The 13131-nt window shown below is 41.2% G+C and overlaps 1 protein-coding gene across 2 annotated transcripts in view; it reads left to right on the top strand.

Moving 5' to 3' along the window:
- The window catches only part of LOC145783245 (WD repeat-containing protein 17-like), a 175264-nt gene that overhangs the window by 44580 nt on the left and 117553 nt on the right, over positions 1-13131 (top strand). For both annotated transcript variants that reach the window (XM_082595063.1, XM_082595062.1), the window contains 3 exons: positions 639-761; positions 2560-2747; positions 12339-12507. In XM_082595063.1, coding sequence (XP_082451189.1) covers positions 639-761; positions 2560-2747; positions 12339-12507 — 480 coding nt within the window. The remainder of the gene's footprint in view (positions 1-638; positions 762-2559; positions 2748-12338; positions 12508-13131) is intronic.

The raw sequence follows: 13131 nt of genomic DNA, 5'->3' as shown, positions 1-13131 counted from the left end.
TCGAACCAGGATTGCATAATTGTTCAGTACAGTTTGTTCAGTTTGTTTTTATTTCTGACCACCACAAGGAAAAAACAATATACTGTATGACAAACATAGCAGGGGTCTAGCAAAAAGGTAGAAGCGACAAAACGCGGACGTTGTGCCACCCCACCGCCAAAGTAAGTACAGACAGATAAATAATTTTGGACCTTTCTTGGTATACTGCGCCAGAAAATTGCAGTCGTCCCTCATGGCATTACCCAGGTGCTACATGAGGAGGTGGGTCTGCTACTATTCGGTGAGTCCAATTCAGTGAGTCCGATTCGGTGAGTCTGTTTCGGTGAGTTCCTAACCTCTAACCCCTAACCCTAACTCCTAACCCCTAACCCTAAAACGGCAATGATAATTAGGCCACGGTACCCAATAATTAAAAAAAAAATTGAAAAAATCCCCCGTTAAGGGATCGGACTCACCGAATCGGGCCGTTCCGTGAGGAGGTGCAGGCTTGGACTGGGGACTTCGCCTTTTTGTAATGCCTTTGACATTACAGGCTAAATAGCTCACCTTAAACAGTATGGTCCGTGTCTTTTATAGCGATCTTAAGCGGCACAACATGTTGCAAAAGTAATCCGGTACATCTTGATGTGTACTCACAGATCATGAATCAGGAGTGCTGCGACTGTGGAATGTCTCGCAGTGTCAACCGCTCGAAAGCATCAACCTCAAGTCCACCGGCTTCCAGTGTCTCCGGGTACTCGAAACAACACATAGAGACGTCGGTAAGGAATAACACGTTCATCTATCTTTCAGACTCTGCTTTCATTTTGTGTGATGAAACAAAGTGTGCATTTTTAATGAAGAAATAATCTGTAGAACAAGTCAAACTTGATGTTGCACAACACAGCAACTGTGTTCTACGACTAATGCAGATGACCGTTACTTCGTAATGCCTGCTAATGCCTTGTTGCTGCTAAGGGCAGCGAGATAGAGGGAATCTTGCTATGGAAGTGGCCTTTCGCCAATCCCCACCATATTGGTAGGTGAATATTTTAATTCTATGAAGAGGATTTCTAAACAAACAAGCAGCCATCTTCATCTGCAAGGGTTTAAGTGGAAACGTGAAGTTGTATGGTACATGTTACAAACTTATGCAAAGCAGTCCGAAGATTGGATGTGTTTATTGCAAACACAAAAAGATATTGTGAAGTGATATGTAAATCATAATAATGTAGAGTGTAGAAGTAGATTAGTGATTCTCAAGCTTTTTTCTTTCATGGCCCATTGTCGCTGCACAAAATTCTGTGGCCTAGTAACTTTTTTATGCAAGAAAAAAACTACAAAATAGGTTGAAAAACAAAAACAGCAAAACACGTTCCTTAATTATGTATTCAACCAAATATTAGTGAGATACTTTCTCCTGAACATTATTGACTAACTTGTAGTTACAGTGATTCTTAACATTTATGCCGTATTCCTTCTTTGAAAGCCTCATCATCATAATTCAAATTCAATTTTGTCCCCACTCTTACGAATGGCCGATTCTTTCTAAATTTATCTTCATACCCTTTGTCTCAAATGCTTCTTTCTATTTCTCAAACTTTTTTCCAATTCCTCCGGACTATCACTGGTCAAAACCAGGTCATCCGCATACAAATTTTCGCTCAGCAAACCCTCCCTTACCCCTTCAGTCACAACATCAACCACAATAGCAAATATCAGGGGTGACAGCACTGGTCCTTGGTGTACTCTGACTTTCACAAAAAAATCATCTGAGTACTGACTTGAACCAACTTTTAGTTTTGTTCTCGCACCTTCATACATCGATATCACCGCCTTTACTAGCACCTCCGGTACACATCTTTTTCTCATTGCCCATTCCATCACTTTTCTTGGGACTCTGCCAAATGTCTTCTCCAAGTCAACGAAGGACATGTACGTTTTTCCTCTTTTTCCTTATAAGCTGCTTGCATTTTTCTCAAAATAAACAAAGCATCTATTCCGCTTTCCGGCATGAATCCAAGTTGCAAGTCATTCAATTCACCACCTTTCTCAACCGCTTCTCCAAATGTTCTTCCTTGCCTACCACAAGTGGAAATATCGCCATGCTATGTTACTTATATGTTAATAAGGCTCACAGTGTCGTGTGCGATTTACTTCTCTGATGAGGCCTTAAGGTCAAAGTAGTTGCGTCTTGTCTGCAGTTATGGGTTATTGGGAAGTCTGTTATGGGAAGTCGTTTATGTAGATTATAAACAATAGGGAGCCTAAGATAGATCCTTGGGTACACAACACTGTTTCTAATGGAGATGAAATATAACCAGAAATTTCTACTGTGTGAAAACGATTATGTTAGTAGCTTTGAAATCACTGGAGGAGAGTTACCCTGACACCACAATGATAAAGTTTTTCCAAAAGTATTTCATCATTTACTGTGTCAAAAGCCTTCAGTAAATCTAGAAAGATTCCAAGGGTTGCTTCTTTATTTTCCATTGCTTTATAGATGTTGGTATTTTGTTATGGAGAAGTAAAGTAGTTTGAAATAGTACTTTTAAAATATTCATCTAGTATTTATTTCAGAAAACAACTGCAGCAAAGAGGCGACCAAAGAGTCCTCTACAAACATACTTAGTCACAAGAGTTCCTCGTCTGTTGTTAATACTCGTCCTTACGTTATTCCGCCTGCTCGAATTATATGTGCATTTGCTGACGGAGGAGTCGGACTTTATAACCTTGGTCAGAAAAAGTGGGAGTTTCTCCGTGAGCAAGTAAGTGAGCTGATGAAGGCTGGTGCCATACGTCGATAAATATAATCATTTCATTCTTTCTCAGGTAAGAACCGAATTGCATTGAACAGACCTAAAGTCTTCGCACTTTGACTAAACTTCCTTTTGAAAGGACGCACCATATTTAATCAACTTATGAATCTAAATAAAATGAGATTTTTCCTTGTAAAATAACTACGTCAACAGTGTTGCAAAGCTTCTCTTATAAGCAATGTGGTGAAACATTGTTTTTAACTCGCTTTACAATTTTCATTCCGTGATCTAACAATTTTACTTCCCTAATCCTATATACACTGCAACTTTTCACATTCCCTTTCCCTTTTTCCATTGGACAGTGGCACAACAATGCTTTGTTTCCACTCTTGTGGTACCTGTATTCTCTCACAATCCAATACCTTTAGGCAATGTCGTTTCAGCACTTCAAACCCTCACTTTAAACTTGCCTTTATCATGTCTGCACTCTCATTTGATGGATGGGCCGCTTTCTCCATTGCTTCCACTATTTCTTTTCGAATAACCTGTTTCAAAGGCTCCTTCACTAAATGTGCCTTTGTGATATTATCCCATACATTTTCTCCATTCATAATATTTTCCATAAGTTCTTTCCATAATTCCTCTCTGCTTTCCTAAAGTAAAACTTTCCCCTTTTATTTGTACGTTTTCTCCGCCACAATATTTTTTTCTTCAATTTTCATTTGTTTTATAAGCTTGACCACATTGCTAAGGTTTTTCCTCAGTCTGTTAAGTTTGTCCTCAGTACTGTTTTTCAAAGTCCATGCAACCACCCTTTTCGCACTCTTTTTCCTGCTCTTTGTTTTCTTTCTATTCTCTTCTGGCCTGTGCTTGCGCCTCTGTTTGTGTTAGTCTTGAATGAATCGCAAATAACTCAGTAACTGCTCACATAGCAGTCTTCGTGTCACCCAACAGCAGGCACGTGCACACTGCAGTAATTACCATTGCGTTGCGTCTTAAGACATAACATTGCATTATGCCTTTACACTACATCTCCGCCGAACTTCGAGTAACTGTAAAGACATCATGCAGGAACAGGTGTATATTCAACAGGGGCGGCTCGCTAGTGTGTGCTGCGATGCTGCAGCACTCCCATAAAAGTTTTCACAAAAAGTTTCTCAAATATCTTAGCGTTTCTTCTGCCCATGAAATGTATTTTATGTTCTCTGTTCACAGAATTGCTGATTGTTATAAGTGTAAATTATATTTGGAAACTCTGCGTGCTAGGAAATATGTGCTGTTTTGAAACAGCACACAAGCAGAACGCCGTAGAGGCATCGACTGTGACGTCGTAGAGCCGTGTGTTTTCTTAAATTGCCTGTACAAACGAATTGCAAACTTGCAAAGCGATGTGCTGTCTTCTGGACAGCACAATGGGCAGAACGAAAAAAAGGAAAAAAGGCACAGAGTGAAAAGTCGATGCACTGTGTCTGGCTTCGTGGTGACGTCAAAAGTAGTTTACGACGCAATAGCGACACCAGTGTGAATCCGCTTTTACGTTGTGAAATTATGCACTGTTAAATATTACGCAATAAACTAATTAGTAGTTTACATTTTCGCTGATTAGTATTAGGGTAGTTTTAGTTAAAAAAGAATTCAAATACGGATGCACTAGAAAAACTGATACTTTTTAGGATAGGTTTACTTCCCATCCTGGAAAAAACTGCTTAAATTTAATATGTCATGCAACAAGCAACGTATCTACATCCAAAATGAAAAGTGACATAGGCCACGGGAGAATTTTTCGTCGAGTAGGTAATTAAAAAAAATAAGCGTTTTCTTTTTTAATCATTAAGAACGTGTTATTCACATATCGTCACCCTCATAACAAAACTGCCTAACTCATTTTTTTAGCTTTTGAGAAAAACACAAAAAACTTCCGCAAAGATAATGTTTTTATTAACAAATTTTTGCAAAAAAAGTACCGGTAGCCTACAGTACTTTAGTGAGTGTGAAGCGTCTTGAGCATTTTTCCAGGCATCACTAAAGTTAAAACCAGTGACTTGGGCTGAAAATCTCAAAATTGTCAAAAACTGAGTTAGGCAGTTTTGTTATGAGGGTGACGATATGTTTGTTGATCGTCCCCTTCAAAATATTACACATTTGCAAAACTTATAAGCCAAGTTTTACATTAAACTTTTATCACAATTTAGAGCTAAAATATGCTCAGAATGCACCAAATCAAATGTAATTTTCTGAAGGAGACCCCTCCCCGCTGTTGTATTCGCCTTCGGCGGCAGCACCCCCATTTCTAGGACTCACCAGCCGCCACTGATATTCAAGCATTGAAAATATAATAGAGAATAAGTCTTTCACACATGTTAATGGAAAGAGAGGAGCGTATTAATTAAGATCAGTTTTTCTCCTTCGAGCAAGTCTCATGTAAACGAGTTAGACAACCATGAAACTTCGCTGCACGTTATCATGTTTCCTATCGTAGGACGGTTTCAAAGAAACGTGGTAAATTCAAACAATATGCACTAGTAAGTCACAACTATTCATTATCTCCACCTAAACAAAGAACAAGATGTAAACACATAATAGGATAAGCGTTCAGGTGGTTTTGAGATCTTTCCAGCTTTTGTTAGCTGGTCTCCATATTTGCTTTGTGGTTAACTAAATCATTGACAATCAAATGAGAGTTTTTGCTTCTTACGGTACTACTTAGCCGTATATCAAAATCACCAGTCTGTGGTATTCTTACCAAGGCGCTGTGGTTTCTACAAACTGATGTTCCTTGATTAGCATCTGTGATATATGACCGTTTGGTACCGTGCGCGTTTTTTGCGGCCCCTTCTGAGTGGCACTGCTGTCTTAAACAAACACCTCGTCACCTGATGGAGCAGTGGTTCCCAAACTTTTCCAGCTTGTGGCACACTAAAATAATTATAAAACGCTCGCGGCACACTAAAATAATTATAAAATGCTCGCGGCACACTTACGTAAATTTTGAAGCTATTTCCTGGAAATTAGAATGAAAACCGACTTCCTGACGTTTTTTCATCTCAAACACTTTATTTCAATAAATTTGTTGGAAAAAATTTAATTTCTCTGCGCACAATACACATGGCTATTACCTTGTAAAATATTTTGGTTCTGTGATTTTCATAGCTCCCGTAATTAGCTATTAATTAGCATGGGGCTAAGATAGCCCGTGACGTACTTTCCGCGTGCGAAAAGAGCTCGTATTAAGAAAGGGTTAATAGTTTTACGAAAACAGCTCGTACTAAGATAGGATTAAGTCGCATATGCATGTCTGCATGCCTTATTTTAAATATTTATACAGTTCTTTTCCAAAATTTCAAAAAGATTTGCGGCACACTTGAGAATCTGTGGCGGCACTCAGTTTGGGAATCACTGTCTGTGATAGAGGGTGGGTAGAGGCCTCACTCTATGCTGATGGTCAAAGTCAATTTTTTGCTTGACGTGATCTTCAAGGTGATGCTTACGGACGTGCAAAGACTGGCCTATTTTGAACATTGAAAACAAGTAATGAATTCTGCTGGACATTTGTCGTTTTTGTATTGTTTATATCTACCACATCGTTGGCAGGGTTCTCGCTTTGGGAAGAATTTATTGCTACGTTTTCTCTTCACAACGTCCACGTAGTCGAAATTTTGCTCTGCTTTACCTTGTAGTTTACATTGTTGCTCTGCAATGCTTTCTGTGTGTCATGCTACGTCGATAGATTTTTGTTAAGTTAACTCTGGGTCCATTTGCATGCGTTTGGACAGCGACTTGTTTGTAATTCCTACGACGAGTCTGTCTCGCAGTGGCTAATCAGACATATCACCTTACTGACACGTTTCTATCTAGAACAGTAACGTAGTCATTAAACCGCTCGCATGGCAGTTGATTTCGGCAGTTGAATACTGCTTTTTAGAAAATTACGTTATTGCGTAGTTTAAAGTGATTGTTGAAGCGTTCCTTGACTATGTCGTAGTTGATCGAATTGGCCTCTGATAACTTAAATGAAGAAAACACATCTTCGCCTTTGCTTCGAGTTGACTTGCTCTTTTTCAGGTTTTGATGCTAATTGGGAAAAATCCCTATATTGTTCGAATGTTTTAATCCACTGGCCCCACAGGTTATGTTGCCAGTTAACCGCTTCTGATAAGATTATCTGATGCAGTTTATTTCACTTCTGACACCATGCTGTGTTAGTCTCGAATGAATGACAAAAACTCAGTAACTGCTTACATAGCAGTCCTCGTGTCACCCAACAGCAGGTACGTACACAGTGCAGTAATTACCATTGCGTAGCGTCTTAAGGTATAACATTGCATTATGCCTTTACACTATGTTTGTATGCTACTCAGCCTACTCTCTTCTCCAAAATAGCATGCTTCACCTCTTCATCCCACCACGATGTCTCCACAATCTTTCCTTGTCCTCTTTTTCCCGACACTTCGTTACAAGCAGTTACAACACCTTTTTTGAATGAAATCCACATGTCTTGCGCACCCATGCAGCTCCTGTGCTTTTTTACAAATTTTATGTTATTGTCTTTTTCTCCTAATTTCCAAATGTTTCTCAAGCAAACGTGCTTTTTTCATTTTTTATCCAAGTCTCAAATTACAAAAATTCTACTACGCATTATCATGAACCAATGAGACCAATGAGTCTGACCGATGAGAACATTACCAATGAGACCAATGAGTCTGACCGATGAGAACATTACCAATGAGACCAATGAGTCTGCTGCAAAGTTACCACCGACTGAAACATGCAACGCAGACGAGGCATACCAGGACTTCTGCAATGCCATAATAACTGCGGCAAAGGCCACAATACCACGTGGCCATCGAACCAGCTATAAACCATGCTGGGACTCTGAGTGTGAAGCTTTCTACCGCTCATACCTAGCCGCCACAGGTGGTGCTGCTTCTATCACTGCCGCCACCAGACTACTTGAGCGGCTGGACACAAAGAAGCTTGAGCGGTGGAACGAAGCTGTCCAAACCATCCACTTCTCACACTCAAGCCGCAAAGCTTGGAGCATCATCAACAACCTCACTGGGCGCTCAGCAAACTCCCCTCGTCAGTGCCCCGTTTCTGCTAATGCCATCGCTTCCCAGCTAGTGCAGAACGGGGTGTACAAGACAAAGGACCGCAAGGCATCCCGCCTTGTTGCCAAGGAAGTATCTGCCCTATGGCGAGTGGAAACACCACCAGAAGAAGCAATCTCTGGAGACTTCACTCCAGAGAAATTCGCCACCGCCCTCCGCCTAGTGAAACCACACAAGTCTCCAGGGCCCGATAAGATCTGCCCTGAGCTTGTGCTCCATGCTGGCCATGCCCTAAAGTCCTGGTTACGTAGATTCCTTTCTTCCTGCCTGCACCACCTCACAATCCCAAAAATCTGGAAAAGAGCTTTAGTAGTTGCGATCTCTTAGCCTCACAAGCCACGAGAGGACCCAAGGAGTTATCGTCCGATATCCCTCCTCTGTGTTCCTTTCAAGATCCTCGAAAGACTGATCTATGCCCGTGTCAACCCAATCATCGACCCGCTCCTTCCAAAAGAGCAAGTTGGGTTTTGGGGCGGAAAATCCACTGTAGATCAGGTCACACTGTTGACCCAAGACATCGAGGATTGCTTTGAGGCAAAAAAGAAGGCCGGCGCTGTCTTTCTAGATCTCACAGCTGCCTACGATACTGTATGGCATCGCGGCCTTACTTGCAAGCTGCTTCGCCTGCTTTCTGACCGACATATGGTCCATATGATTATGGAACTTGTCAGAAATCGAAGCTTCACCCTCACCACCGGCAACTCACGGCGAAGCAGACTGAGACGCCTGAAAAACGGCGTCCCACAGGGATCGGTCCTGGCTCCACTTCTTTTCAACATGTACACTCACGACCTGCCAACCACGGTCTCCGCAAAATACGCTTATGCGGACGATCTGGCAATTCTCCACTCCACAAAGTCGTGGGAAAATCTAGAAGACACCTTGAGCCAGGACATGCAAACCATCTCAGCTTATCTCCAGAACTGGCGACTGAAACTCAGCGAAACCAAAACTGTGGCAGCAGCTTTCCACTCACACAATCGGGAAGCTGATCGTGAGCTACATGTCCACAACAACGGAAAACCTCTGTCCTTCTGCCCCGAGCCCAAAAAATCTTGGGGTGATACTAGACAGATCGCTCACATACCGCTACCATTTGGTGTCACTGCGCAAGAAACTGACATCTCGCGCTGCATTACTGAAGCGCCTGGCAGGCTCTAGCTGGGAGGCGAGGGCTGACACTTTGCGAATAGCAGCTTTAGCCCTTGTCTACTCTTCAGCAGAGTACTGTGCACCTGTCTGGTGCCGCAGTGCTCACTGCCACAACATCGACACTGCCATAACATCGACACTGCCATAAACAGCGCCCTGCGCACAGTGACCGGATGCCTGCGTCCCACACCATTGGACAATCTCCGCATTCTCGCTGGCATTCAACCTGCTGAGCTTCGTCGCAAAGAAGCCACTTTGTCCCTCGGTCGACAGGCACTGGAGCCTAACCATCTTCTCCACCACAAGATCTCTGCTTTCCCAAACGAGCGTCCCCGCCGACTGAAATCAAGACACCCATTCGTGCCAGCCGCTCGGCTTCTGATCAACGAAGCTGATGAACAAGACACCTGTGCGGCTACTTGGGCGGACCATAAATGGAATTCTGAATGGAAGTCAAGTACCACCAGACTCCATTCATTCATCCCCGACGCCGACACGCGCCCCATCGGCCTGACACTACAGAGACAGGCATGGGTGCGCCTCAACCGTCTCCGTACGGGCGTCGGGCTTTTCCGCTCAACCATGCACCAATGGGGAATGGCTTCTTCCTCCTCCTGTAAATGTGGTGCCGAGGAACAGACCGCAGACCACACCATCAATGACTGTACCATCTTCAAGCCACCTAACGGAGTGGAAGGTCTGCGCGTCATGGATGATGAAACTAAAGACTGGCTGCTCTCTAGCAGCCTTCCAGTGTAGTCCGGGAACATCGTGAATCTGGGGTGGTAAAAGGATAGACCTTCGGCCCCAGAAGCTCAGACGACGACGACGATGAACCGAATCAAGAACAAAATCAACGATGAAATCGCTGAAGAACAGTACGTATTCATGCCAGACCGCGGTACAAGAAATGCTGTATATGTATTAAAAAATATCGCACAACGATCAATGGAAATGAAGAAAGATCTGTACATCGCTTTCATTGATTATAAGAAAGCTTTCGACCGAGTAAAACATACCAAATTACTGGAGATGCTAGATAACATTGGAATTGGCGATAAGGATATACGTAATACCCAAAACCTTTACTTTGATCAAATTGCAGCATTAAGGATCAATCACAACATCAGCGATTGGATATCAATCAAGAGAGGCGTCAGATAAGGATGCGTGCTCTCTCCAAGCCTATTTTCATTATACAGTGAGATCATCCTCCGATGTCTTGATGATGAAGCTGGTGTAAATGTTGGAGGAACTAACTTTAATAACCTGAGGTATGCTGATGACACTGTCTTGGTGGTTGATTCGGAAGCAAAACTACAAAATTTGTTCTACAAAGTAAATAAAAGAAGTAAAGAATTCGGAATGGAAATGAATGAAAAGAAAATGGAAACAATGGTAATCACAAGAAAAAAAGAAAGTGAAATTCCAATCTGTCAAATTTAAATGAATGGCACAATTATAAAACAAGTGAAAAGTTTTCCGTATTTTGGGACAACAATAAACTGGGACGCCAAAGATGATATGGAGGACGGAGGTCAATATACATATTGCTCAAGCAAAAGCCGCTTTTCAGCAAATGAAATCAATATTATGCAACAAGTACATATCTTTCGCAACCAGATACAGAGTATTGAAGTGTTACATTTATCCAATTTTTAAATATAATTCAGAATCCTGGACAATTACTAAACCATTTAATAAAAGAATAAATGGGTTTAAAATGTGGGCATTCCGAATAATGCAGAGGATTTCCTGGACTGACAGAAAAAGCAACCAAACTGTTTTGAATCAAGTCAAACAAACAAAGAATCTACTAAAAAATATCAAAGAAAATCAACTTCAATTTTTAAGGACACATGTTGCGAAAAGGAAAATTAGAACAACCTCTCTCTCTCAGGCAAAATTGAAGGGAAGCGTGCTCAAGGCAGACAAACATTAACCTACTTAAACCAACAAACCGACAAAACCAACACCAACATACACCTAATACACAAAGCAAACAATACAGAACCTTGGAAGCTTTTCATACAAGAGGAAATCAATGCTTGGAATCAAGTGCGACAATAAAAGAAGATCCAAGTCTCCCACTACTAGTCTTTGCTCTAATTCCCACGGGATTTCTTTCACATTTTTCAAATACATTTTGTGTTACTGCATTTTTGTGTTACATTTTGTGTTATTGCGCATTGCGCAACCAAGATAAAATCATTCTCCGATTCATGTCTTCCTGACCTGTAAATCACCTTTTTGAACCGCGTGTTTCAATGCAAAGTTCTTTTACATCACAAAATTCAAGTAACATTTTTCTCTTCCAAGTTTCTTTCCCCAAACCCGTGAATACCTTCAAATCTATCTTTTCGTTCCCCAACATATCTATTGAAATCCCCTAACCCAAGCACCAACTCACTTGAATGCATTAAATCCCATTTCTCTGCCAATTCATTACAGAACTCCTTTTCTACACAATCTCTTCCAGTTTAAAGTGCATGAGCACAGATTCTTCAAAAGAAAGTATCATTGTTACTACTCTGTCACTTCTTCAAACTTAGAAAACTTGATTGCGATGATTGTTCTATCTTACTTTTTTTAGGCAACATACATTCACCTTTTTGCTAGTTCTTCACATATTCAGTTTCTTTTCTTCACAAACTTCCTACATTCCAACATCCAATCGGCACACCACATTTTTCTTTTTGTGAAATATTTTTCGTTACTTAGAGATTCTTCACATCCCTTGCTTATCTAATTGCTGTTGGGGAAAAGGGGTCCATTTTTTGTTTTTTGCTGCATCAAGCAAATATTTAGAAGGTATGTTTTTTCCAGCTACATGCTTATTCTGACGCTAACCACAGTTATAGGTAGTGGACTGGTGGGCCAAACCTTTACCTAAAAAGGTATTTCCTGCAAGGCAGCAAGTTTTAAGCAGCCAGTCGAAGTTTTAAGCAGCCAGTCGAGGCTGTTGCCCGTGAGGTGAGACGTGGACCCACTTGTTAGCTTGGTGTGTGATCAAGATCAGAGTTCCCCGAGACTCGTGGTATAAAAATCCATGACGACTGCCCAAAGTAAAAACGTGCTACTTGCACCACAACACCACATTTTAATTTTCTTTTACGGTTTTTGTTTTCCACACATGTTACAATTGTTACATTAATTGCTAAACTTGACTACTATACAGATCCACTTTGCTGCTTGCATTTTGTATTTCTGTCAGTTATGTGAGGCAATCTACAATTTTATTTGTTATCGTGATTATGCTTTCACCACAGCAGCGAGTAGTGGTTTGACACATCAAGGGTTGCCAGCTTGTTGTTACTAATCGCTCCACATATACATTCAGGGTCACATTGAAACTATTTTTGACTGCAAGTTTAAGCCAAACGACCCAAAGGTGCTAGCTACGGCCTCGTTTGACGGGACAGTGAAGGTTTGGTCAGTGTCTGATCTGACCCCTCTACAGAGTACCACCGGAAATGAAGGGGTCATCTACTCCATAGCCTGGGCTCCAGGTGCGCTTTTTCTGGATGTGTATGCTTTTAACCTGTAATCCCTGCATTTTCTAGAATATTTTTTGTAATAGGCTATCAATGTTAATTCTTGCAATGCATGGCTTGTTGGTAAGTGCAAGTCACTTTCCTTTTTGCTTGGAGAGACGCCGCGTGAATCGTTATGCGTGACGTAAATAATATTTTGACTTTTTGTGTGTGCAATCGAAAAAACAGTTTGTGAGAGATCTTGCGACGATTTTTGTGTATTGGTAAGGATAATCTTGAGGATCTTAACACTTCGTCAAAGGAAATATGCGGTTAAGTGATACAAGTTTACAAATCTATCAAGAATTCCTATTCGATTAACCGAATTATGCGTTAAACCCTTTCAGAAAACATGTATTTTTGTTGCGAGGATACAAACTTGTCGCTTGGAAACAAAATACCTTTTTACTACTCACATCCAGCAAACAAACGTGTGCTATTTTTACGGAGACGTTTTTGTATGCTCGGTGGGAATCCCACCTAACGTTTAAATAACGGTGGAACACCAATTTTTACTACCGAGGTAATTTTTAAACCAGGGATACATTTATATTTTTCAACATTGTGATGTAATTTTGTATTGGAGAGAGCAATGGAAAG

The sequence above is a fragment of the Aplidium turbinatum genome, chromosome 14 (assembly GCF_918807975.1).
Source record: "Aplidium turbinatum chromosome 14, kaAplTurb1.1, whole genome shotgun sequence".
Classification (NCBI taxonomy): Eukaryota; Metazoa; Chordata; class Ascidiacea; order Aplousobranchia; family Polyclinidae; genus Aplidium; species Aplidium turbinatum.
This window is presented reverse-complemented; position numbering and strand designations above follow the sequence as displayed.